This window comes from Periophthalmus magnuspinnatus, chromosome 9, assembly GCF_009829125.3.
Source record: "Periophthalmus magnuspinnatus isolate fPerMag1 chromosome 9, fPerMag1.2.pri, whole genome shotgun sequence".
Taxonomy (NCBI): Eukaryota; Metazoa; Chordata; class Actinopteri; order Gobiiformes; family Gobiidae; genus Periophthalmus; species Periophthalmus magnuspinnatus.
Window position 1 is genome coordinate 15,362,251 of NC_047134.1, and position 23,482 is coordinate 15,385,732.

The window sequence follows — 23,482 nt, forward strand, 5'->3', positions numbered from 1 at the left end:
GCAAGTCACTTTGCCCAAGTTACATTGTCTCTGTGATATATGAATGGGTTAGTGGTTCCTTATTGTTAAACACTTATCAAATATCCCCTTTTAACTTAAGAGTCTATGTCAGACAACATTTATGGACATGTGTATCTTTTTTATGTGGTAAAAAAAGTGCGAGTCATGTTGTGTGGCTTTCCTTATAACTATTGCTTTCTAATTTCCTTGTACTAAAATTAAAAACTCAATTGAAACATTAGAATTCATGGCTACTATTGTCCTTTCAGTAGTTATACACACAGCTTGATAGTTTTGATGGGATATCCAAATGATCTTGTGTCTGGGGTCAGACTGAAGCTTCTTGTGTGACCCAGACTAGATTTAAAGGTCCACTTTAACAGTGTATTAAAATGGGATGTGAAAGGTTACACAAGGTGAGGTATTACACCCCATGCACCAGGTGTGATATAAGAGTTATTTATGTCCACTCTCACTTTAACAACTGGTTTATCAAGTTGTTTGGTTGTCTGGGAATTTAACATTATAAAAATTAGCAAATTGTATATTAGATCATTGAAAATATGTTATGGGTTAGCTCAGAAAAACTGTGGATTCTTAACAGTGTGTTCCAATCAGATAAAAACAACAAAACAAGGCCATAATAATGTCTCTCTGTACAGTTTTATTTACATGATACTATTCTGTCATAATGCTGGATAGCAAGATTATATGTAATACATAAATAAACACAGTTTGTTGTTTTTTCATTTTTTGTACAAATTTGCATATAACTAAGAATCAAAAACTCAAACGGATACATACACTTTAAATGAAAAAAATGAAAGAAAAACATCCTTACAGGAAGAGGAGTGGGATCAACACCTGTCACAGACATACATGGGGTTTTCATTGTGTCAGGCAGCCGTGGACACGTTCACACTCGCATTCAGATTCACACACGCTTTCACTCACACTCACACACACTTCTCTACAGTGCTCTATTGCAGACACACAGACCACTAGCAGTTAGATGAGAAATTACATCTAATCTTGGTATCTATTTTCATAAGTCCAGCTCTGGCATGCTCTTGTAGTTCTGTAAACATGTGCTAATAAACCGGGTAGCTCCACAGATGAAAAAAATTGAATACTCCCACTACTCACACTCTGCTCACAAACATTGTTAGCGCAATTAAAAAAAGAAAAAAAAAAACATGGTTCACATACCCTAGTTCCACAAATGCACTGAATTACATGCGCTAACATCAGTACAATACCAATGGAAAAGGAAAAAAAGCTAATAAAACAGAAAATTGTCTTTCAGCAAATAAAATGTGTTAAATTCTAGTTGAGTGATGCCAAATTTCTTAGATTATACCAGAAACACTAATGCTGATCAAGAGTAACTCATGCATTTATCCCAATCATTCATGCCCCTTATACAAAAGTAGCCTAAATTCACCTTCCAGGCAAAGGTGCTACCCCTTCACCTGGGTCACTCATATTAGTACACACAGCCCTACACCAGGCATCTCAAATACAATCTTGGTTAAGGTAACTAACAGATGACGCCCACTGTGAATATTTAGTACACTGGAGTCCTTGTCCTTGGCTAGCAGATACCCCCAACCATTTCAAAACAGCCTCATCACAATCAAATTGATCAACGTCACACAGACATTTGGATCAAAGGGTCATTGAGGCTGACGATCAAGTGTGGACTGCAAACACCCAATTTTCTACTGTGGTGAAAAAAGTGAATACAACAATGCTAAACACGGCAGCTGTGAGGTAGGTAAAGCTAGGAAAGACAAAGTAACAAAGCCCCTTGTGCACAGTAGGGGACAATTGTACGATTCTCCAAACATTGACAGACTCCAATACCAACGGACACAGTAGAAGATGAGTTTAAACAGTCAATGGGTGTAGTATGGATGAAGAGCCGGCCAGTGTCTGACACAGGACAAGCTCTGGGTACAATGGCTGCCTACGGTTTGGCACAAAATGGCGCCTGGTATAGCTGAGAGGAGCACAGCATATCTTGACAGTTACCCTGGGCTGCTCTTAATAAGACAAAACATGTTATAAAAAATAGAACAGCAGAAAAGTCACACCACAGAAAATAGGATAAAACAAACAAATGAATTATTCAGAAAAGTGATCATTCATGCATCTCTGAAAGAATCTTTTCATTTTTTCTTCTCCCAACAGTTATTTTCTTGAATTCTTGAGCAATTTTGTAAATCAAGTCCATGTAATATTCACTTTGCCACTCAAAAGTTTCACACTCATTCTCCAGTCCAAAGGTGTCATCGTCATCATAATCATGATCAGATCGGCACATTTTATATTCTCTGGATCTTGTCGGCCACCACCACAGGGTTTTCTTTGCGAATCTTGGCAGCAGCTTCAGCCTTATAGTCGTAGGGGCAATTGTGCTTGTCGGAATATCGGTGGATGCCACAGAAAAGGTTACCACAGCGACAGTCGAATCCTATAAAAGGAAGAGACTAATTTAGATAAATATGACAATGAACAGTAATATAAAGACGTGACTTTTGCTCACCTGTAAGGCCCACTCGCTTGCGGCACATAAAGCATCTGTTCTTCTTAGGTTTGGGGGTGTCTCCCTTATTTTCTTCACTGCTAGAAGAGGCTACAGGAGCAGGACTAGATGCGGCAGGCTGATTTACAACTACAAAACAAAAACAAAATATCCAATGTGTTACTTTACTTCCAACAGCTTTAACAGCTTTCATTTACCAAAACACCTATCTGCCCCATTAGCGTTTGACAGTGTTTATCAACTGTAATTGTGTACCTTTGTAATAACAACAGTATACTCACAAAAGAATTATCTTTTAATTCTTGTTCTTGTTGAAAATAGTGCACTACCCCCAGGAAGCTCCTGGCAGACTGAATCAAATCTGAGAATGCCCTCTGGTGTAGAAGTATTTTTAAACGGGTTTATTTTGGGCTGCCTCTCTTTCTTGGAGGCTGTAAGTAAAACCCACAGTTGGTATCCAAAACTGAATCTAAAATAATCTGTGGACATGGAGGGTCCTAGAAGGCAATGTGTGCGCAAAAATGGCCGTATGACAGTAACAGGCACATGTCTTTACCCTTGGCATGTGTACGTTTGTTTTGAGGAAGTCTTACCAGGCTCTAATGGTTCAGCTTTGTCCTCTCTAGAGATGCTCATCTCTGTCATTTGTTGGGTGACAGGAAGAGAACCTTGAACAGTTCTGAAAACATAGAAAAAGTCAATAACACAGACATTATAAAGGTTATATGATGTACCTTAAACAAGAGAACACAATACTTACCTAGACATGCCTGGTGATGAAGCGGGAGAAGATTCAACCTTGGCTAGACTTGCTTCTAGTCTCTGGATAGCTGAAGCCTCTGAGGAAGGACTAGCAGCTGAGCCTGAACAAAACAAAAACATAATATGTAAACAAAATCAACATACAATTTAAAGAAAATGATAAACATTACACAATGTTAAATATAATTATGAAAATGAAGCTATAAATCTTAAGAATCATTGTAGTTTTTATTTTTCCAAGTCTCAGTGATGGTAGGGCACGTTTTAACTTGTCTTAAACTAGGAGAAACTTGCTTGACCTTAGAGATTTCTTAAACATCCCCCACAAACTTGAAGACAAAAACAGCTGTCTTTTAGCTGTCTTTCAGCTGTCTGTGAGTAAAAACAATGAGGTAGACAAAATGGATTTGAAGTAAGCCTTCGTGCATCACAAAACTCCATCCCATTAGGCACTACTGGTGCTACTTATTAACTTAAACTCACCCATTGGACTGAGAGGGCTCATACGGTCGCTGCTCTGCTGCCGTGTCAGGTGCTCCTTATAACAAACAGAGCACATGCCATTGGTTCTGGGGTTTCCATAGAAACCACAGCCTGTGGCACAAAGCATGGGCACAGGGCTCTGGTTCGTCTCTTGGGCCATTTCTGAGAAAAAGGAAAAGGGCTGGTTATATTTGGCAATCACAATGAATACACAAGTCAGTTCCAAATAAAAAAATAGACTCGTCATTCCTGTTCAGATGAAACTGAAACGCCCTTCGAGGTAACATAAGAACTAGCTGTGTTATGAAAATTTGAAAACAACAAGCCTGTCTACTTTAGCTTGGGTGCAGCTATGATATGAGCACTACACAGCAGGAAGCCTCAAAGACAAACAGAGCCACTATTCTGAAACTTTGGCAGAACATGTCCTGTCCCATTTAATCACTGTGTCCTCTTCTGTCTCCCCTGCTCCTTTTCTGTGTGCCCTGAGAGCAGCTGAAACTCAAATAACACTTGGGATGTACTGGTGATACAATTATCAAGAGTTTGCGCAGTAATGTATTGTTTGTAGTGATCTAATCAATGCTGTGACATACATTTGAGAAAACAGACCACCCCCATGACTTGTTATTCAACCACCAGAGGCAATTTAAATCGTGTGACATCACTTCTCATCACACATCCGCTGATGAAACAAGCATGTGCATGGCCTGCATAGCCATGACGTTAAGCTGGGCTTCAGTGCAATACAAGAGGAAGTTGTGCAATAGAAGAAAACACTGCCTTTTGGGATACCAACACAAAGACACCTTGATGAATGAGCAGGCCAGGGTTAGATTAGTTGAGTAAGACATGTCTGCCAGTGAAGCTGATTGTTTTAAAAATCAACTAACCTCCACAAGCACAAATCTAGGGCTTCACTGCAGTCTCTGTACAGTATCGCCTTTCCCTTGTAAACAACCTTTAGTCCTGTTCTGCTGTAACATGGCAGCTGCTCTCTCGAAGCTCGTTTGTATTCTGCTCTCAGACATAAACTGAGCAACCTAATGTTCCTTGCTGCCTATTTCAGAACGTCCTGTCAGTTCACTCAAGGTGTCCTGACCTCACCGACAGACAACAAGAGCATTTTAAATCCTCGAGCCTCCCCCACCCCACACACACATCTCCCTTTTCACCCCTGCCTGCTCTCTCCACTGTGTCAACAAAGGGTTTCCTTGGAAAAGCCTACAAAGCCCATCTTCTCCTTTGTGTCACATGCTCAGCTGCTGACTACTGGAAGTGCCACATAGGATGAACAAATAATAATTTTACCACTTTCTGTATGCTCACTAATTTGGAAAGCATAAGGCAAACTGCGGCCATTTGGTACAGTATTTAAGACTATTCTTTCAGATTTTGGGACATGACAAACAGTACTACAGTAATCTACAGTATATCAAATTTGAAAACAACAACTTTATCTCCCACTGCCAAACAACACAGAACACAATAGTAACAGGCAAGATAAGATTAACCACCATGTTTACTTGTGACACATGGACACAATAGGTGGACTCAGCTGACATGTTTGGTACCAGCTGTCATGGCAGAGCTGCTCTCTTCAACAAATAGCAACATGGACACAATGCTTGGCTGTTATTTGGTAACTAATCCTGGAGACGTACCTACTAAATGACATAAGGGTCATTTTAACATGTACAACTTGCAAAACAACCCACATCCTATCATCTAAAGCTAGCCTATCTTTATGGTAGGGTATCAAATTCTCCCATCAAATGTGGTTAATCTTCTCCAAAAGACAGGGCAAGTCAGGGGGTTTCCAACACACAGCTCAGCCCTAAGCAACATTTGTCCACTGTCTACTTCCTTCAAGAAAATCACAAGCATCAAAATCACTAGTCAAAATGATCTGGACTAGTTTGGCTTGAAATTAGATCACTTCAAGTCAACTGCTACCAACTGAGCCCTTCCGTGTGACAGATAATCTATGGCCAACAAAAGGGGAAGACTAGGCTCCTTTATCAACCGCAGGCTTAGCTCATATTTCAGCAGGCCTTGCTCTGGCTAAAACTACTGAGTCACACTCAATGGCTGGCCTTAAATGACTACTGCAGCTTTACCAATGCCACAATTTAAAGCTTTGAGGACGCGTGTAAATCAAGAATTACAACCAAAGAGTACTAGAAAGCTGTATTTTTCTGCGTTTTCTAAAATATCCAAGAGTCTAGACAGTGTGGCCATGTCTCCTCTTTGTTTCTTCTTTAGTCCTTTGTCTGCCAGCTCCTTGCTTCCTGTTCCGTTTACTAACTCTCCATTATCGAGTCGTTTTCACAGTAACAGCCATTTTCTCAATGTATTCTACGAAGCAATGTGAACAACCTCTATTATATAATCACTCTTTTGCGCTTGGGATCAAATTGGTGGTGCCAAAGAGCCCTGAGTCGACCTGACCGTGTAATCCCTTGGCTAGAAACACGTCACAATCATGTACTCGGTCTACAATCAAGATACAAAGGAGAATTTAAGTCTAACTCTCGATCTACTTGTCTATTTTCCATTTCTAGACAAGGAATTAACAGGCTTTGGTTCCCCATCCCCCCAGCTCTGGGCAAACACGGCACAGACAGGACTAGCTCAGCACCCTCCCTTGTTTTTCTCTTTAGTCGCGTCCAGGGACTTGTGATCTCTCTCCAATCATGAGGATATGATAGTGTGGATAACTTCAGAGAGTAAACGCTGATAAAAGGCGTGTTTATCACATTACCCGAAACGTGTGCACCGCCTGACCTTTCAGTCCACCAAGAAAGGTCGCCATGACGCACCACCGGCCCATCGCTCTGTCTTTTTCTCTGTTAACCTGCCTGATTCATCAACATAACACAAAGAACAAGAGGGAAAAAAAGAGATTTACCTTCTAATGTCGATGGTAACCTCTAGGGTGCTCTTCTTGTTAGATCTCGGACGAAAAGATAAAAGCGTTCGGGTCTAATCAGGGTGTTTCGCCGTGTTTGGTGATGTTTTTGTGGTGTAGTCCTTGATGCCAGACTGCGTGAAGCCGGATTTCGCTCTCCTTCCCCTCACCGCCCTACCTCTTCTTTCTCTCCGTTCCCTGTTCCTTCTGGATAGATGTTTGTTTCCTTCTTTAGTAAGAGGAGTGGCGGGTGATGTCACGGGTAAAACAACGTGTCGCTATTGGCTGCTCCCGGAGCCCCGAGCGAAAAGCACAGCTCAGTGAGACGGATGTGCAGCGGCGTGGCGGGGGGAGAGCGCCACTGCGCGTGCGCACAGTCAGAATTGCGTTATTACACATCCATTCGTCATCCTCCTACAAGGACACGAATCTTTTTATTGAGTAATCCACCTAAATGAATGGGTAGATGAATAATAGCACTGACATGGTAATACTCATATGAACGCATAAGTGCAATGTTCCTGTGTGTCTTTTTGTGTGGTATTTATAAGGAGCAGACTACTCCTTTGTGATGCTTTTTCCACTAGGGGATTAAAACACGAGTTTCAGCTTCGTGTTTATAGGTGATATTTTGTCCCTAGATTTTCAACACTCTGAAACCCATGGCTATACATTTTACGACACAGCAGATACAGCTGTTGTTTGTTTTGGGTGGGAAATGCTGTCTCTCTTGACACTTAACCCTCAAAACTGTGACAGTGAATCTGTAAACATGTTGTGACAGGTTACAAAAGATAAAAACTGAAGCCTGGCTCAAGCCAGGAAAGAACTGTGAGCACACAGCTTCTATACATTTGAAAAACAGTTGTGAAATACACCTCAACAATCTCACACTTAGGCTAAGTGAACATAACATTGGGCGAATTTAGAATTGTTTGGCCTTTTAGGAGTAGGCTACTACTGCTGCGATTAGTCATAGTTAATCATCTACTCATATTGTGATATATAAAAACATGTTTTTGACTTTTGCTTTGTACATTTTAAATGTAGGCCCTAATGATTGCCCTACAGGTTCAACAAGCTGTGGCATATTTTGCTGCCTTCTCATGCATAACACATCACAGCATTAGGTGTGCTGAGTTCAAAACAAACTTTGATCGCAATTGGAGAGAAACATTTCATCATGTATCAACTGAGCTGGTTCATGGAAACACGAGGATCTGGTACAACCTGGAAGTGTCTAGACTAAACCAGGACATACAGCTTGTTAGGGACTATTCCCCATTCATAACAATTTCTCTTTCACTATCAATGTTTCCCGTATCTACAGCAGTTTATGTGAAGAGATAAGGTGTCTTGAGTTGTAAAACACACACAAAACAACAGCAGCCATGTTGTGTAAATAATGAAGCCACATAATGTTGTTTTTTCAGGTTTGTTTTATTTTGGGCCCAACCTGCCAACTTACCAGAGGTTTCATGTCAAATTATTATCTAAGAAGCTACACAATCATGATACAATTGCTGTCATTTTTAAAACATCTAATCACCAGAGCATTGTATCCACTGTCATACCCTGATTTTTCTTATCTTTGTACTACAACTTAAATTTAATCAATCGATCACTGTGTGTTAGTAGTATCTTGAAAACTGAGTGTTAAGTAAAACATGTAAAGAAAAAGAGTACATCCAACCTCCTATAATCACCTGTCTGGCTCTGGGATGGTGTCAGAATGCGATGTAATTATAAGGAAATGATGCACTGATTCAAATCCATGCATTATTTACATATAAGTAAGAAAAGACCAAGCAGGGAGGGGTGCCGAAGAAAACCTTTGCTTACAGCGAGGTCTTTGTGTGACTGTTTTGTTAATGGTGGCCCTGTACTGGGAGAAAAATAGGGCTGTGTCTGTTTATGTGAAATCTATGTCTCCTTAGTATGTGAAGGTTCATGGGTTTCAGTGAGGGGAGGGTGGCAGCTGAGAAGAGAGTGGGAGGTGTTGAGTATCATTACCCATCCCCCCCAGTCTCTCTGCTGTTATTGCTCTAAACATGGGAGCTTGTGTAGAGCTCACTGTATGTATGCATGTGGGTGGGTTAGTGTGGGCTGCTACTCTAGGGGGCTAGTCTAGCTGTATGAGCATGTCCACAGCCATGACAGGCACACGTGAGCTCAATGTTGCCATGACTGCACTGAGTTTGTGCCTCTTTTTGTTGCGTGCCAGTGTATGTGTGGGGGATTACTTCTATGAATCTAGATCAACCAGGCTGTGGTTACCAGGCAGATCTGACAAACACAAGGTTTGCCACAGTTGCATCGCTGTGGTGGTGGGCCACTCGATAAAAGGGGACTGTTGGTGGAAATAGCAGCTTATCGATTTACATAAGCTGTGTGCAAAGTTGATAAGATGCAGTAAAAACATCTGAACATGCTCTCCTCCCTGCCCCATTCAAATGTATATGGAGCCCTGTGGAGGGGCTAGAGTTTGAGTGGTGTGCCCAGGCATGTCCCTTGGAAAAAGTCGTGAAAAACAACTTCAGAAACAGAACAAAACCATTAATACTGAACATTATTTCTAAGAAAATATCTTCCATTGTTAATAATGATTAAACTTTGGGGCAGAATGAAGTTCATGACCACTTGGCCATTGGTAATAAAAAAAAATCGTTGACAATGAGATTATTGTTTTGCCTTAGAAAGAAACAACAAATCAAAAAATGTGCTGATTCAGCAGCCCTTGACCATTTAGCCTTGTGCCTTGGCTCGCTGCTACAAAACTCCCCCACAGAGCTTGTGAGTGTTTTTTTTTATTTTTGCCCAGGGAGGAGTTCCCCCAACTTCCAGAGTTGATACCTTCTAACTTTCTCTTTCTGTACAATATGGATTTAAGTATATTAAGTACATCAGAGACTACAGCAGTACATAGTGTATGCACATATAGAAGGTAAAAAGATTGCTTGAATTTCTTGTAAAGTGTGCTTATGCTGCTTTGCATACTGTTATAGTGCATAATCCATCCATATCTGATGGTTTGTTCTTTTCAGGTGATATATGATCTGCTGAGGATCCAGGCATGTGTGTGAGAACAAATGTGTAGCTCAGCATGTGAGCGCACATGTGTTAGCAGCAGATGTCCTGAGTGTGCTATGTTCCTCAGACTGGCTGCTCTTTGTTGGTGCTCCCTCGTGCAGACGGCTTAGGCCACGTGCTTTTCTGTCTGCGAGTACAAGCCCTGCCCCTTGCACTTTAATCTGTCAATCGCAGATGCCAAGTCCCGCCTCTAACAACACCCATAGCCTCCTAAGACCCTCCTCTATCTGATGACGCTGTTTTACTCATGCATTGTTACCATTCTCTCTCTCTCTCAAGCACTGTGCACACATCAACATAATGTAGTTGTTGTAACACAGTCAACATTTACAAGGAATACAACTTTCTTTCTTTAGTCTGTAGCTCAAAAGCTTAAATATGTTTTCTTACTATTTTGCCATAATGGGTGAGTCACTTCCAGTCAGTTCTCCTGAGAAACAGGAAGAAGGAATTTAGTTTGGGGCAAGAAAGGGAGGATAAAAATCCTCTGGCTTAGTAATGGAATGTAATAATAGTATAGTATTTTTTTCTGCAGTGAAAACATGTGTGCAACTGCACTTAAAATACTATAAACACTAAACTGTTTAGAACAATCGTTGCTCCCAATATTACCTTTAAGGGTAAACAACATACACTATTACAGTGCAGTAATTACATAGCAGATAAAAAGATTTATAACCTGAAAAACCTGAAGTTCATTTGCTTACTGACTGACAAAAACAGACACGTTTTCACCTGAGGCCATGCTGCTTTGCAGTCAAGATCACGAGATGATCATATTGTGCAGGTAAAAAACAGACTCCACAGCTTATCTGCTTTAGAGAGACCTCACAATAGCTGCCCTAGTTTAAGAAGAAAAACAAGTTTAACCTTGTTGTGGACTGAGACTGTCTTCTCCATTTGGTTGGTTTAGATCACAAGTTATTCTGTTAGATAACTATTTATTTTTAGTGCGTTGTATTCCCTAACCTGAAGCACCTTGGAGCGTTGTTTTGCCACTTATCTGACCTGCTTTTTGTGGCAAAGAGGAACAGTGACAGACTCATCATATGTTGTACCATTTGACTAACATCAGTGGCTTTTTTGTGCTGATAAATGGACATATGGGATGAGTCAGTGTCAATGTGTGAACATATGATTGGGAGATGAAAAACAATAAAAAACAATGATGATAACAAAGGCTGTGCTAGATAAGATGTTAGTGTCATTGTTTTATACCTTGGTTTACAGCTACCAGCTCATATTTCAGATTGTAGTTAATAAAAATGGAACTTCTTATAGTCAGATGTGTATTAATATGAGATTATACCGAATGATCGTAATCTGACTAAATATGGTACTTAAAAACAAATTACAATGTTGATTACTAGGCCTATAAAGTGGTACACAGTGTGAACAGTTTGAACAGTTTGAAAATCCAAGCTCTATGTGCATGTTAAAGGTGTGCTTCAGTCTGTTTTGATGTACCGCTCTGCTCATGTGATCACATTGACTCCATGACCTTTCTGTGCAGCACTTCTGTCAAAGCAGGGGCTAAATTAAGCATAGTGTGTGTAACTGATATGATTCCACTCATTCACCTTCCAAAACATCAGCTGTTGAGCTCATGAACTGACACGCTTACAACAAGTTTGCTCAGAACATGCAATACTCACGTGCCTGAAAGCAGTTTCAAAAAGGCATTTTCTAAGAACTTGTTTGACCCAAGAGATGATTTGTGAAATTGAAGCTACGTCGCCCTCTACAGGTTTAAAAGAGTAAGTCAGTTATTTCTTATGTTCCTACAGTTCACTACATTGCCACATAAAGTGGAAAAGTGGAGAATGAGTATTCAAAGTTCAGGTTTGTACTTAATTTAAAATAAGCTCAACTGAATCATATTAGTTAACAAGGATGTGTTCATCTGATATACTTGAGTAAAGTTCAGAACTATTGTATTGAGTGTATTAAGTGTGAAGAGGAAATTGTACTTAGTATTACTGTTACTGCTACCATTACTCCAAAAGTACAATACTACTAAAGTTAGAGGAACAACTACCTATGATACAGCTACTATTGTAACGGCCACTAACACTGCAATTTTGATTGTATTCAGGTCACCAAAAGTCCACAGATTGAAACATGGCACAAGATCCGCATTTCTTTTGTCATTTTGTCGGACAACTTATAGTCATGTAAAACCTGCAATGACATTAAAGAAATAATGTATATTTTTCTATAATTTATAAAAGTCAATGGGGCTTGTGACGCACCCTGATATGCAACATTTTATTCAAACAAAAGAACATTAAAGTTAAAACTGGCCACTCTCTTCTGGCAGCACAAACTATGGAATAAAAATACTTTCTAGCTTGTTTACAAAAAAGTAATCGAATGGAAAACCAAACACAAAATCATGAATAAAACAGATTCATTCCCAGGCAAAAATCTACCTCAAATATCAAATCTTAACATGTAATCTAATGTAATATATTTTTAAAAAGGCTCTAAAAATCTCATAAACATTTCTTTTGCTAAAATCGACACAATTAATGTCTGTAAACATGCACAGCTGCATAAAGGCAGTCATATCTGTTTTGAATAATTCATCTGCAGTGAAATTGCGTGGCTCTAGGGTTTCCATGCTTTCATTGTCCCTGTTTCGGGTCGATGGGTGACGAGAAAAAGTGAACTTCTCATGGGAGTTACCCATCCTGTAGGAGCCCATGCACACACAAACATACAGTCGGTCAACTGCATTGAGGGGTGGGATGAGGTGCATCCATTTGTGCCAAGAGAGCCATTATTAAAAGAAGGACACTTTAAACTCACCCACTTGAGACCTGCATCCAAAGGGGGACTGGTCAGCAGCACAGGACAGGGGCATGAGAGAAGATGTCCCAGGACAATCTCATCACCTCTGACATTGACAGTAAGAGTTGACATTGTCTTAATTCTTGATTGAATCTTCCTCCTTGATTTAGACCTGGAAGCATAGACATATTCAGTTTTTAAATCTCTCTTGTTCTTGAAGTTTACATTGTAAATACTAAACTCTTTCTGCATATCTTGAAACATTTCACCAAGGTGCTCTTTTGGGAGATGTTACTTGTACCTTAGCAGTCTCCTAGAGCTTATTTTATCTCTCCATCTCCGTTCATTAGGCCACTGTTTGTCTGTTTTGTGACCCTCACTGCACATAGCCATAATGACCCTTATGCCAGCCACTCCGGTTACACCGAGGACACACATCAAAGCACAGACTACATAAATATCTGTTCAGTCTATCAGTGGTCCCCATTGTTTGGCCCTTGATCCACCTTTTACCAGGGAACAATAGTGCCAGGTACACAATAACGTGTGCTGAGGGCCACCACTGAAAAGCCTCATTGTTGTAGGTATAAAACAAATAGACTGGATTTAAACTGAGGTCATCTGAGGAGAAAGAGGGCACAAGGCAATAAGGCAATTCATGGATATTATAACTGTAGTAGTGCCTCAGTATATATTGAGAATTTTAGCCTACTGGTATACCCACCAGGTAATACAGGTGAGATGGGGCAATTCTGTGACATGTCCGTGCACTGTCAGTAAGGAGGAATTCTGTCTCCACTTTTGTTTTCTCTGTATATGGATGATTTGTCACAAGAGTTAAATGCATGTATGCATGTATAGTTTCCTCAGTTTGTATTGTGTGGTAAGTAAGTATATGTAACACATATTTTTATATGTGACAAATATTTGGGACATTTTATTACCAATGATCTGTCAAATGATGAGGACCATGTTTAAGGATTTTAATGAAAAAAACAAGATGGGAAAGTGAAAGTCGCCTGTTGGTATCAGCAGGGATCAAAACTTTTCAGGTGAATATGCACTGTGAGAATAGTATTATCAACAATATTATCATGAGCCTAAAGTGAAACTCAGTGCCTCATGATCCCAGTCTGAATGATGGAAACACTGGTACAACGGTTTGCTGTAAAAATGTGGTGAGGGAGTGGTGTTTTAATTGTTGTGTGCCTTTTAACTCTGGACTACAAGTTCATTCATCATTATAAATAGTTCATCGCAAAGAATGCAGTAACTGCATTTCTACACTAATTACCTAAATAAAGATCTCTTTTCCAACAGTTGACATTGGATTGGACTCTGCAGGTAAGTTCTTTTGCCATGATTAAAATATTTAACAAAATCTTCTCTTCATCCTTTATCAATCTTTGTAACACACTGTGGTGCCTTTCAATAGAGAATTATTATAAATGAGAAATATAGATCTATTGTAGATCTGCCAAGATGTATAGTAATCTATCAAAGACTGTGAACAACAAAGTGATCTGCAGGTAGAGGTGGAAGATACAGCTCCAAATTATAATGTCTAGTATTTTGAATAGACTTTTGAAGTATATTGTATCATTAAACTTTTTTTTTATCTAAAGGGTCATCAGTATGTCATTTTACAGCGTATGCATGCTGTAAGACATTTCTGATGAACTGACATCAGAATTGTCTGACTATACTGGAAGCGCCCTCCCATACAGTCTATGGACCGTTCTAGTCAAGATAATAGTTCAGGGACTTAGACTGACATAATACTACAGTAAAGAGATTCCTTAGACCCCAAACATGCCAGCATTGTACTTGTGCGACAGTCACACTCATCAATTAAACAAAGGTCGAGGGAAGATCTGTTAATAAACCGGCTAGTCAATGTTATGTTTTTTCCCAATTGACTAAAATAATATAAACATAATATAAACATATAAATATGATGCGATTAAGTGAGTCAACTAATTGTACTCCTAACTCCAGCTGATGAGGACCAAACCTCTCAGGATGTGAACGGTCATGAAAACAGCAGGAGGAGAAGAAGAGCAAATGACAAAGAACGACGGAAAAGAGGGAGGAGCAGGAGCCAAGTCTCCAGCACCGGAGAGGAGACCGAGGAACCAGGGGAGCAAACTAAGAAACGCGAACGAAGCAGGAGAAGAAAAACAAATAATAATCACAAAGAAAGGGAACAAGAAAAAGATGAGGATGATAAAAAGGAGGTACAAGAGAAAAATGGCAAAGCAGCAAAGAGCAAGAAAAACCTAAAGAATGAAAAAACCAAAAGGAAGGAAAAAGACTCAGAGAAGGATACTGGAGAAACAGTGGGAAAAGGGAAAGACAAAAAAAAGAAAGAAAGTGCCAAAAAAGAAAAGAAGGAAGAGGAGACAGTAAAGAAAAAGAAGAAAAAAGTAATTGAAACAAGGTATACATCATTATTAACATCAACGATAATAATGAAATAAGATCATACTGTGCAGCTTTATCTATAATATATTTTACATCTGCATACAAAGAACAATGTAAGATTAGACAGTAGTTAAATTATTATTATTATTATTATTATTATTATATTTTACTTACTACTACTATATATTTTTTTATTTTTTTTTTTGTTGGTAGCGTCTGACCATCAAAATGATTTTCCTTCTGACAGAAATGTTCAAAAGCCTTACATCCATTCAGTTATAAAATTTTACTAGTAAAACACTGAAAACTGTTTAAAGACTTTACACAATAGGTGCTGATAGGCTCTGATTTACACCTTCTAAAATTCAGGAAAGCTTGATGTCTATACTTTAGTTTTGATACTTTTAATATTAATTTGTGTCTCGGTTAAAACATTTTTTATAACCCTGCAATAGACTAAGCTGTTAGTTATGGACTTGATTTGGTTACTGTGGGGTCTCATAGTTCAGAACAGGAGTCAAGTGAAGAAGAGAATGAAGAAGAGGAGCAAACCGATGATGTGGTACGGCCTGAAACGCTCACACCGGAAGAACTGGAGAAACTGAAGGAGGCTGTGGAGGACAGGAAAAAACTTATCCAGGGTCTGAGAGGAAAACCTTGGCCAATGAAACAGAAACTAGTCACTTTAAAGTAAATAACACTTGTATGATTTCAGAAAACAATTAGTAGAATTTTATATGAATATCATATCTCATAATTACAGGGAGTCTCAGGAGTTTGTAGAGAAATATGAGGGCGCACTGGGAAAAGGAAAAGGAAGGAAGTTCTATGCGTACAAAGTCATGATGACCAAAGTAAGTTTTAGGAAATAATATGAGTATATTTATGTATTAGCACTAATCATTGTAACCTGTATTTTTTATTTTAGAAATGGATGAAATTTCAAAGAGATTTTGAAAACTTTAAAACAGCTTGTATCCCATGGGAAATGAAAATAAAGGAAATAGAAAGTAGGTTCATAATGTGGATATTGAATGTAGCATCACCTCACACTGCTTTGCCATCTGCTACAGGTCATTTTGGGTCCTCTGTGGCATCATATTTCCTCTTTCTGAGGTGGATGTATGGTATCAACATGATTTTGTTTGGTTTGACCTTTGGCCTGGTCATGGTACCAGAGGTGAAAGTCATCCTCAACATTTTAGTCTCCGTGCCTTTTAAACTATACAACCTTAAACATTTTCTTCCACAAACAGGCACTGATGGGGCGTCCCTATGGCAGTATACCGAGGAAGACTGTCCCGAGAGCAGAAGAGGGCAGTGCCATGGACTTTGCAGTTTTATGGGACTTTGGTGTCAGTAGATTATTAAAAGACAACAAATCCAAATATATTCGTTATTTTAAAATTACTTTCTTCCACAGGGTTATGCACAGTATTCAGTCCTTTTCTATGGTTTTTATAACAACCAGCGTGCCATTGGCTGGCTCAAATATCGCTTGCCTCTGTCTTACTTCCTGGTTGGTGTGGGCACAGTTGCTTATAGCTACATGGTGGTCATTAGAACGTAAGGTTATGCCACACACTCATTATTCATCTTTTGTAAATCATTAGTGCTTTATAGTTACCGTAATAAACATTTGGTTTGTTTTTAGAATGGCTCGTAATGCAAATGAAGGTGGAGTTGGAGATGACAACAGCTTTAATTTCAGTTGGAAAATGTTCACAAGTTGGGACTATCTGATCGGAAACCCTGAAACTGCAGACAATAAATTTGCCTCCATTACCACCAGCTTCAAGGTTGTAAACACTTGTATATAAACTACCAGTCAAAAGTTTGGTCACACGCATTCATTCGTTTTTACAACTTTTATTTTGACAACTTGCCACATTTGGAATGTAAGATATATGGAATTACAGAATGTAGCCAAGTAAAAAAGGTAAATCATTTATATTCAAGTCCTCAAACTTTAAAGAAAAAAGGAGGTCTGTCTAAACTTTTGAGAGGTGTTGTTTAAAGACACACTACCAGCCAAAAGTAACTCTACTATTTTTCGACAAACCAAAGGGTTGCTACTAATTTGAATATAAAAGACATTAAATATTTAGATGTGTAACATTTTTTCTTTGCTACATAATTCCATATATCTTACTTCATATACTCAATGTCTTCTGTATGTTTATAAAATGTAGAAAGTATTAAGGTGTGTGTAGTACGATGTGTGCAAACCTTTGACTGGTAGTGTATAGAGGACTTTTATGTTGCAAGGATAATGCTCATTTTCATATATTAAACTAGGAAGCAATCTTAGAAGAACAAGAAAGTCGAAAAGATGACAATATCCACCTGACTCGTTTTCTGCGGGTTCTGGCCAATTTCCTGGTCCTTTGCTGCTTGGCAGGAAGTGGGTACCTCATCTACTTTGTAGTACGGCGCTCTCAAAAGTTTACTCTGGATGGGTTGGAGAATCACAGCTGGTGGGAAAGAAATGAGGTAAATCAATTGCAAAAGCCTTTAAGACTGCTGTAATTTCACAATAATGATAAGAAATACCGGTAATATCAGTATGTCTTAACAGAGAAGGCAAGGTTTCCATTGTATTACAGATGCAGAATTGAATCACCAGTGACTCACAGTAGCCCACAGACTTCTGGTGTATACAGTAGCAGTGTTATTAGTGGTTTTCTCTAGGACATGCATGAATCAGCTCTTTTATCCTCCCACTTGTCAATCTGAGGTCTGGGTGTCTTTCAGGTGAATATGGTCATGTCATTACTGGGAATGTTTTGCCCCATGCTGTTTGACGTCATCAGCGCCCTGGAGAACTACCATCCCCGTGTGGCTCTGCAGTGGCAACTTGGACGCATCTTCGCTCTCTTTTTAGGCAACCTGTACACCTTTATCATTGCTCTGATGGATGAGATCAACGTTAAAGTGAGGATTGTGTGTCTGTGCTGTGTCTGTGTGTTGTGGTGTAGCTAACAAGACATGTGTCCCAGAGAGAGGAGGAGAAGATAGTCAAGTATAATATCACTATGTGGGAAGGCAGTCTTTATAACGGCACCTTATCAGAAAACAACACAGCTGCACCAATCACAGTGCACCCTGCTGATGTTCCCCGGGGGCCCTGCTGGGAGACAATGGTGGGCCAGGTCAGCATGTGGGCTCCTTCATTATGTAACACTATCATTTTATTATTATATGCTGTATTATATGCTATGTTTTATGCATAAGCTAAAACCTAGTCTATATGTCTATAGCTATAACCTAGTCTATATGACGGCTTTAATATTTCTAGGAGTTTGTCCGGCTAATTATTTCTGATACCATGACAACCTACATCACCCTTCTGATTGGTGATTTTTTGAGAGCTGTTCTCGTTCGGTTTCTTAACTACTGCTGGTGTTGGGATCTGGAGGCTGGATTTGTGAGTCATAGAATATTTATACACATCAAAAGAAACAATATTAAACTCATTTTCAATGTGTTTGTGGTTATTATATTCGTATTCATTCTCAAAAGCCATCATATTCTGAATTTGACGTGAGCGGCAACGTCCTGGGTCTAATCTTCAACCAAGGAATGATATGGTAATGAAAACAATTGTATATTTTGTACCCTGTTTTCAATGTTGTTTTGTGTTACATTAATTAGAAGTCTACTTTACCTGTTTTCTACCTTAGGATGGGTGCGTTTTATGCACCTTGCTTGCCCGCCCTGAATGTCCTGCGTCTCCACGTCTCCATGTATCTGCAGTGTTGGGCAGTGATGTGCTGTAACGTGCCACAAGAAAGAGTTTTTAAGGCTTCAGGATCCAATAACTTTTACATGGCCATGCTCCTAGTAATCCTCTTCCTCTCCACTCTGCCAGCTATATACACTATAGTCAGCATCCCTCCTTCATTTGATTGTGGACCATTCAGGTGAGAAGAGTCCCACTATTAAAGTACTTTAAGTTTGTACTTGTACGGGGCGGGTGCGGAGAGATCCGGGTAGCAGTCGAAGGCGGGGACCTCGACGACCGGATCTCCGGACATGGAGACTAGCTCTGGGGACATGGAATGTCACCTCGCTGGGGGGGAAGGAGCCTGAGCTTGTCCGGGAGGTTGAGCGTTACCGGCTAGATATAGTCGGCCTCACCTCCACGCACAGCTTGGGCTCTGGAACCCATCTTCTTGAGAGGGGTTGGACTCTCCATTTCTCTGGCGTTGCCCGCGGGGAGCGGCGGCGAGCTGGTGTGAGCTTGCTCATTGCCCCACAGCTCAGCCGCTACGTGTTGGGGTTCACTCCGGTGAACGAGAGGGTCGCGTCCCTGTGCCTTCGGGTCGGGGACAGGTCTCTCACTGTTGTGTCGGCCTACGGGCCAAACAGCAGTGCAGAGTACCCGGCCTTCTTGGAGTCCCTGGGAGGGGTACTAGACAGTGCACCAACCGGGGACTCCGTTGTTCTCCTGGGGGACTTCAACGCCCATGTGGGTAACGACAGTGACACTTGGAGGGGCGTGATTGGGAGGAACGGCCTCCCCGATCTGAACCCGAGCGGTGTTTTGTTATTGGACTTCTGTGCTAGTCACAGCTTGTCCATAACAAACACCATGTTCGAGCACAAGGGTGTCCATCGGTGCACATGGCACCAGGACACTCTAGGTCGGAGGTCGATGATCGACTTTGTTGTCGTGTCATCTGACCTCCGACCGCGTGTCTTGGACACTCGGGTGAAGAGAGGGGCTGAGCTGTCAACTGATCACCACCTGGTGGTGAGTTGGATCCGCTGGCGGAGGAGGAAGCCGGACAGACCTGGCAGGCCCAAGCGTATTGTGAGGGTCTGCTGGGAACGTCTGGCGGAGCCCTCTGTCAGGGGGGTCTTCAACTCCCACCTCCGGGAGAGCTTCTCCCTGATCCCGGGGGAGGTTGGAGACATGGACTCCGAGTGGGCCATGTTCTCCACCTCTATTGTTGATGCGGCTGCTCGTAGCTGTGGTCGTAAGGTCTGTGGTGCTTGTCGCGGCGGCAATCCCCGAACCCGGTGGTGGACACCGGAAGTAAGGGATGCCGTCAAGCTGAAGAAGGAGTCCTATCGAGCCTTGTTGGCTCGTGGGACTCCTGAGGCAGCTGATGAGTACCGGCAGGCCAAGCGTGCCGCGGCTCGGGCAGTCACAGAGGCAAAAACTCGGGGTTGGGAGGAGTTCGGGGAGGCCATGGAGGAGGACTATCGGGAAGAGATTCTGGCAAACCGTCCGACGCCTCAGGAGGGGAAAGCAGTGCTTCACCAACACTGTTTACAGTGCGGGTGGAGAGCTGCTGACCTCGACTGGGGATGTTGTCGGGCGGTGGAAGGAATACTTTGAGGATCTCCTCAATCCCACTGTCACGTCTTCCGAGGAGGAAGCAGAAACTGGGGACCCAGAGGCGGACTCGTCCATCACCCTGGCTGAAGTCACTGAGGTGGTTGGCAAGCTCCTCGGTGGCAAGGCTCCGGGGGTGGATGAGATCCGTCCTGAGTACCTCAAGTCTCTGGATGTTGTGGGACTGTCTTGGCTGACACGTCTCTGCAACATCGCGTGGCGGTCGGGGACAGTACCTGTGGAATGGCAGACCGGGGTGGTGGTCCCTCTGTATAAAAAGGGGGACCGGAGGGTGTGTTCCAATTACAGGGGAATCACACTCCTCAGCCTTCCCGGTAAGGTCTATTCCAGGGTGCTGGAGAGGAGAATCCGACCGATAGTCGAACCTCGGATTCAGGAGGAGCAGTGTGGTTTTCGTCCTGGTCGTGGAACACTGGACCAGCTCTATACTCTCCATCGGGTCCTCGAGGGCTCATGGGAGTATGCCCAACCAGTCCACATGTGTTTTGTGGATCTGGAGAAGGCATTCGACCGTGTCCCTCGTGGTGTCCTTTGGGGGGTGCTCTGGGAGTATGGGGTCCGGGGCTCTTTGCTAAGGGCTGTCCGGTCCCTGTATGACCGGAGCAGGAGCTGTGTTCGCATTGCAGTAAGTCAGACCTGTTCCCAGTGCATGTTGGACTCCGCCAGGGCTGCCCTTTGTCACCGGTTCTGTTCATTATATTTATGGACAGAATTTCTAGGCGCAGTCAGGGGCCGGAGGGGGCCTGGTTTGGGAACCACAGGATTTCATCTCTGCTGTTTGCAGATGATGTTGTCCTGATGGCTTCTTCGAGCCAGGACCTGCAGCAGGCACTGGGGCGGTTTGCAGCCGAGTGTGAAGCGGCTGGGATGAGAATCAGCTCCTCCAAATCCGAGGCCATGGTTCTCGACCGGAAAAAGGTGGTTTGCTCTCTCCGGGTGGGTGGTGAGTCTCTGCCCCAAGTGGAGGAGTTCAAGTATCTCGAGGTCTTGTTCACGAGTGAGGGAAGGATGGAGCGTGAGATTGACAGGCGGATCGGTGCAGCGTCTGCAGTGATGCGGTCGCTGTATCGGTCCGTTGTGGTAAAGAAGGAGCTGAGCCGGAAAGCGAAGCTCTCGATTTACCGGTCAATCTACGTTCCTACCCTCACCTATGGTCATGAGCTTTGGGTAATGACCGAAAGGACAAGATCGCGGATACAAGCGGCTGAAATGGGCTTCCTCCGCAGAGTGGCCGGGGTGAGGAGCTCGGTCACACGGGAGGAGCTCGGAGTAGAGCCGCTGCTCCTACACGTTGAGAGGAACCAGCTGAGGTGGCTCGGGCATCTGCTCAGGATGCCTCCTGGACGCCTCCCTAGGGAGGTGTTCTGGGCATGTCCCACCGGGAGGAGGCCCCGGGGAAGACCCAGGACACGCTGGAGGGACTATGTCTCTCGGCTGGCCTGGGAACGCCTTGGGGTCCCACCGGAGGAGCTGGAGGACGTGTCCGGGGTGAGGGAAGTCTGGGAGTCCCTGCTTAGACTGCTGCCCCCGCGACCCGGCCCCGGATAAGCGGAAGAAAATGGATGGAAGTTTGTACTTTACTCTAACTGTGTATTCTGTTGTATTACCAGTGGGAAGAATCGAATGTTTGATGTAATTCAAGAGACACTAGAGTCAGACTTCCCAGCCTGGTTTGGTAAAGTCTTCAGCTATGCCTCCAACCCTGGACTAGTGCTGCCCTTCATATTACTCATGGTGTGAGTATAGCTAAATATTGCGTTCCAAAATGCTGTGATTTTGTGTCATTTTAATCTTGTATCCCGTTTCTTAGCCTGGCCATATATTACTTGCAGTCCACATCAAAAAGTTACAAACAAGCTAATGTGGAACTAAAGAAGAAACTTCAAACGGTACCCACACATTTAATATGTCGTATTTGAGCCTGAATTAAACTGTAGGCTACATTTTAAAGGTGCACTGTGTAACTTTTCTGGTGGTGGATCCACGACAGTTGTCTCCATGGAGATATTCCACCATATGGCATTAAGCTTACCAATTTTGCATTTTAAAAATGTATTATGGGTGTTTTACTTGCTCCAAAATTCCCTGAAAAATTCCCTGAAAAACCTGTATTCTCACTGTGAGTGGAGTCTCCACTCCACAGATCTGACTGTAATTTGGCCTGGTGACAACACCTGCTTGTCTCCATGGTGACACATTTAATGCCATGCTGTGGAACATTCAAATCAACTCAATTTTACTGGATACAAGCAGGTGGCACATTCTGCATCAGTCTTTTCCATTAAGTACAATGTTGTGTTTTTGTAACGTTACAAATTGCCCAGAAGGGGGCAGTAGAGTCAACATTTCTAAGGAGTTGGCTGTAACACGCTCGTGTTATAAAGTGTCTCTTTCCTAAAGCAAAACGAGGAGAACAAGAAAAAGAACAAAAAAGCAGCACTAAAAGCAGCAATGGATCTGGAGGAGGCGAGAAAAGCGGCAGAGCAAAAGGCAAAGTCGTCATCACATCAGGACTATGAAAGTAAGACAGAACTTATTCAACATTTTAAGAGACCAAAGTAAATGGTTTTACTTTGTAGACATAGAATGGGAGGACGACCACATACAGAGACAGTACCACAGACGTGAAGTTCGTCAACAGCCCACGAGAGGTCCGAGCTCCAGACCCCACCACCACCACGGCACCTACGGGGCCCCTGGGTACCTGCCCGGGGCCCCACGGCCCACGGAGCCCAGAATGCACCGATCACCAAATGTGCCAAGACACTAAGCAGTAAGACAGCAGTAAAGTAAAAACAAAGCACCTTATCGTCAAAGACACTGTCAGCCGTACGTTTAATGAGCATTTCAGAAGTTCCGTTACGTTTTACGTTTATTCTGCTTCATGAGTTTAGAGACAAACCCTCTGTATTTTGGCGAGACTGGGACAAGGCGACCATTATTATTTATGAATAGTTTGTAATTTCTGTGAATTGCACACTTTTGAGAAACAGTATTGATAAAGCATGACAACAATAAAAGATGGAGCCATACCTTTTTGAAGAGACTTATATGTGACATTCTCTCGGGTGGAGAATGCTGCAAAGGATTATTATGAAACAAAGTA

At 42.0% G+C, this 23,482-nt stretch overlaps 2 protein-coding genes across 2 annotated transcripts; one reads left to right on the plus strand and one right to left on the minus strand.

Annotated features, from left to right (window-relative positions):
- Window positions 1-644: 644 nt before the first annotated feature.
- On the minus strand, window positions 645-7,072 carry zfand5a (zinc finger, AN1-type domain 5a). The gene is made up of 6 exons (XM_033971947.2): window positions 6,705-7,072; window positions 3,794-3,955; window positions 3,309-3,411; window positions 3,142-3,227; window positions 2,549-2,677; window positions 645-2,476 (listed from the first exon to the last, which is right to left on the minus strand). Exons 2-6 carry the CDS (start codon window positions 3,951-3,953, stop codon window positions 2,328-2,330), a joined length of 627 nt encoding a protein of 208 aa, XP_033827838.1. The 5' UTR covers window positions 3,954-3,955; window positions 6,705-7,072; the 3' UTR covers window positions 645-2,327.
- Window positions 7,073-12,321: 5,249 nt separating this feature from the next.
- tmc1 (transmembrane channel-like 1) lies at window positions 12,322-23,187 on the plus strand. Its single transcript, XM_055224403.1, has 20 exons — window positions 12,322-12,705; window positions 13,908-13,931; window positions 14,586-15,027; window positions 15,516-15,701; window positions 15,775-15,865; window positions 15,940-16,021; window positions 16,085-16,191; window positions 16,268-16,366; window positions 16,435-16,577; window positions 16,666-16,810; window positions 17,310-17,504; window positions 17,766-17,945; window positions 18,011-18,163; window positions 18,310-18,438; window positions 18,534-18,601; window positions 18,695-18,934; window positions 21,987-22,112; window positions 22,187-22,265; window positions 22,777-22,871; window positions 22,927-23,187. Exons 1-20 carry the CDS (start codon window positions 12,669-12,671, stop codon window positions 23,144-23,146), a joined length of 2,841 nt encoding a protein of 946 aa, XP_055080378.1. The 5' UTR covers window positions 12,322-12,668; the 3' UTR covers window positions 23,147-23,187.
- Window positions 23,188-23,482: the final 295 nt, after the last annotated feature.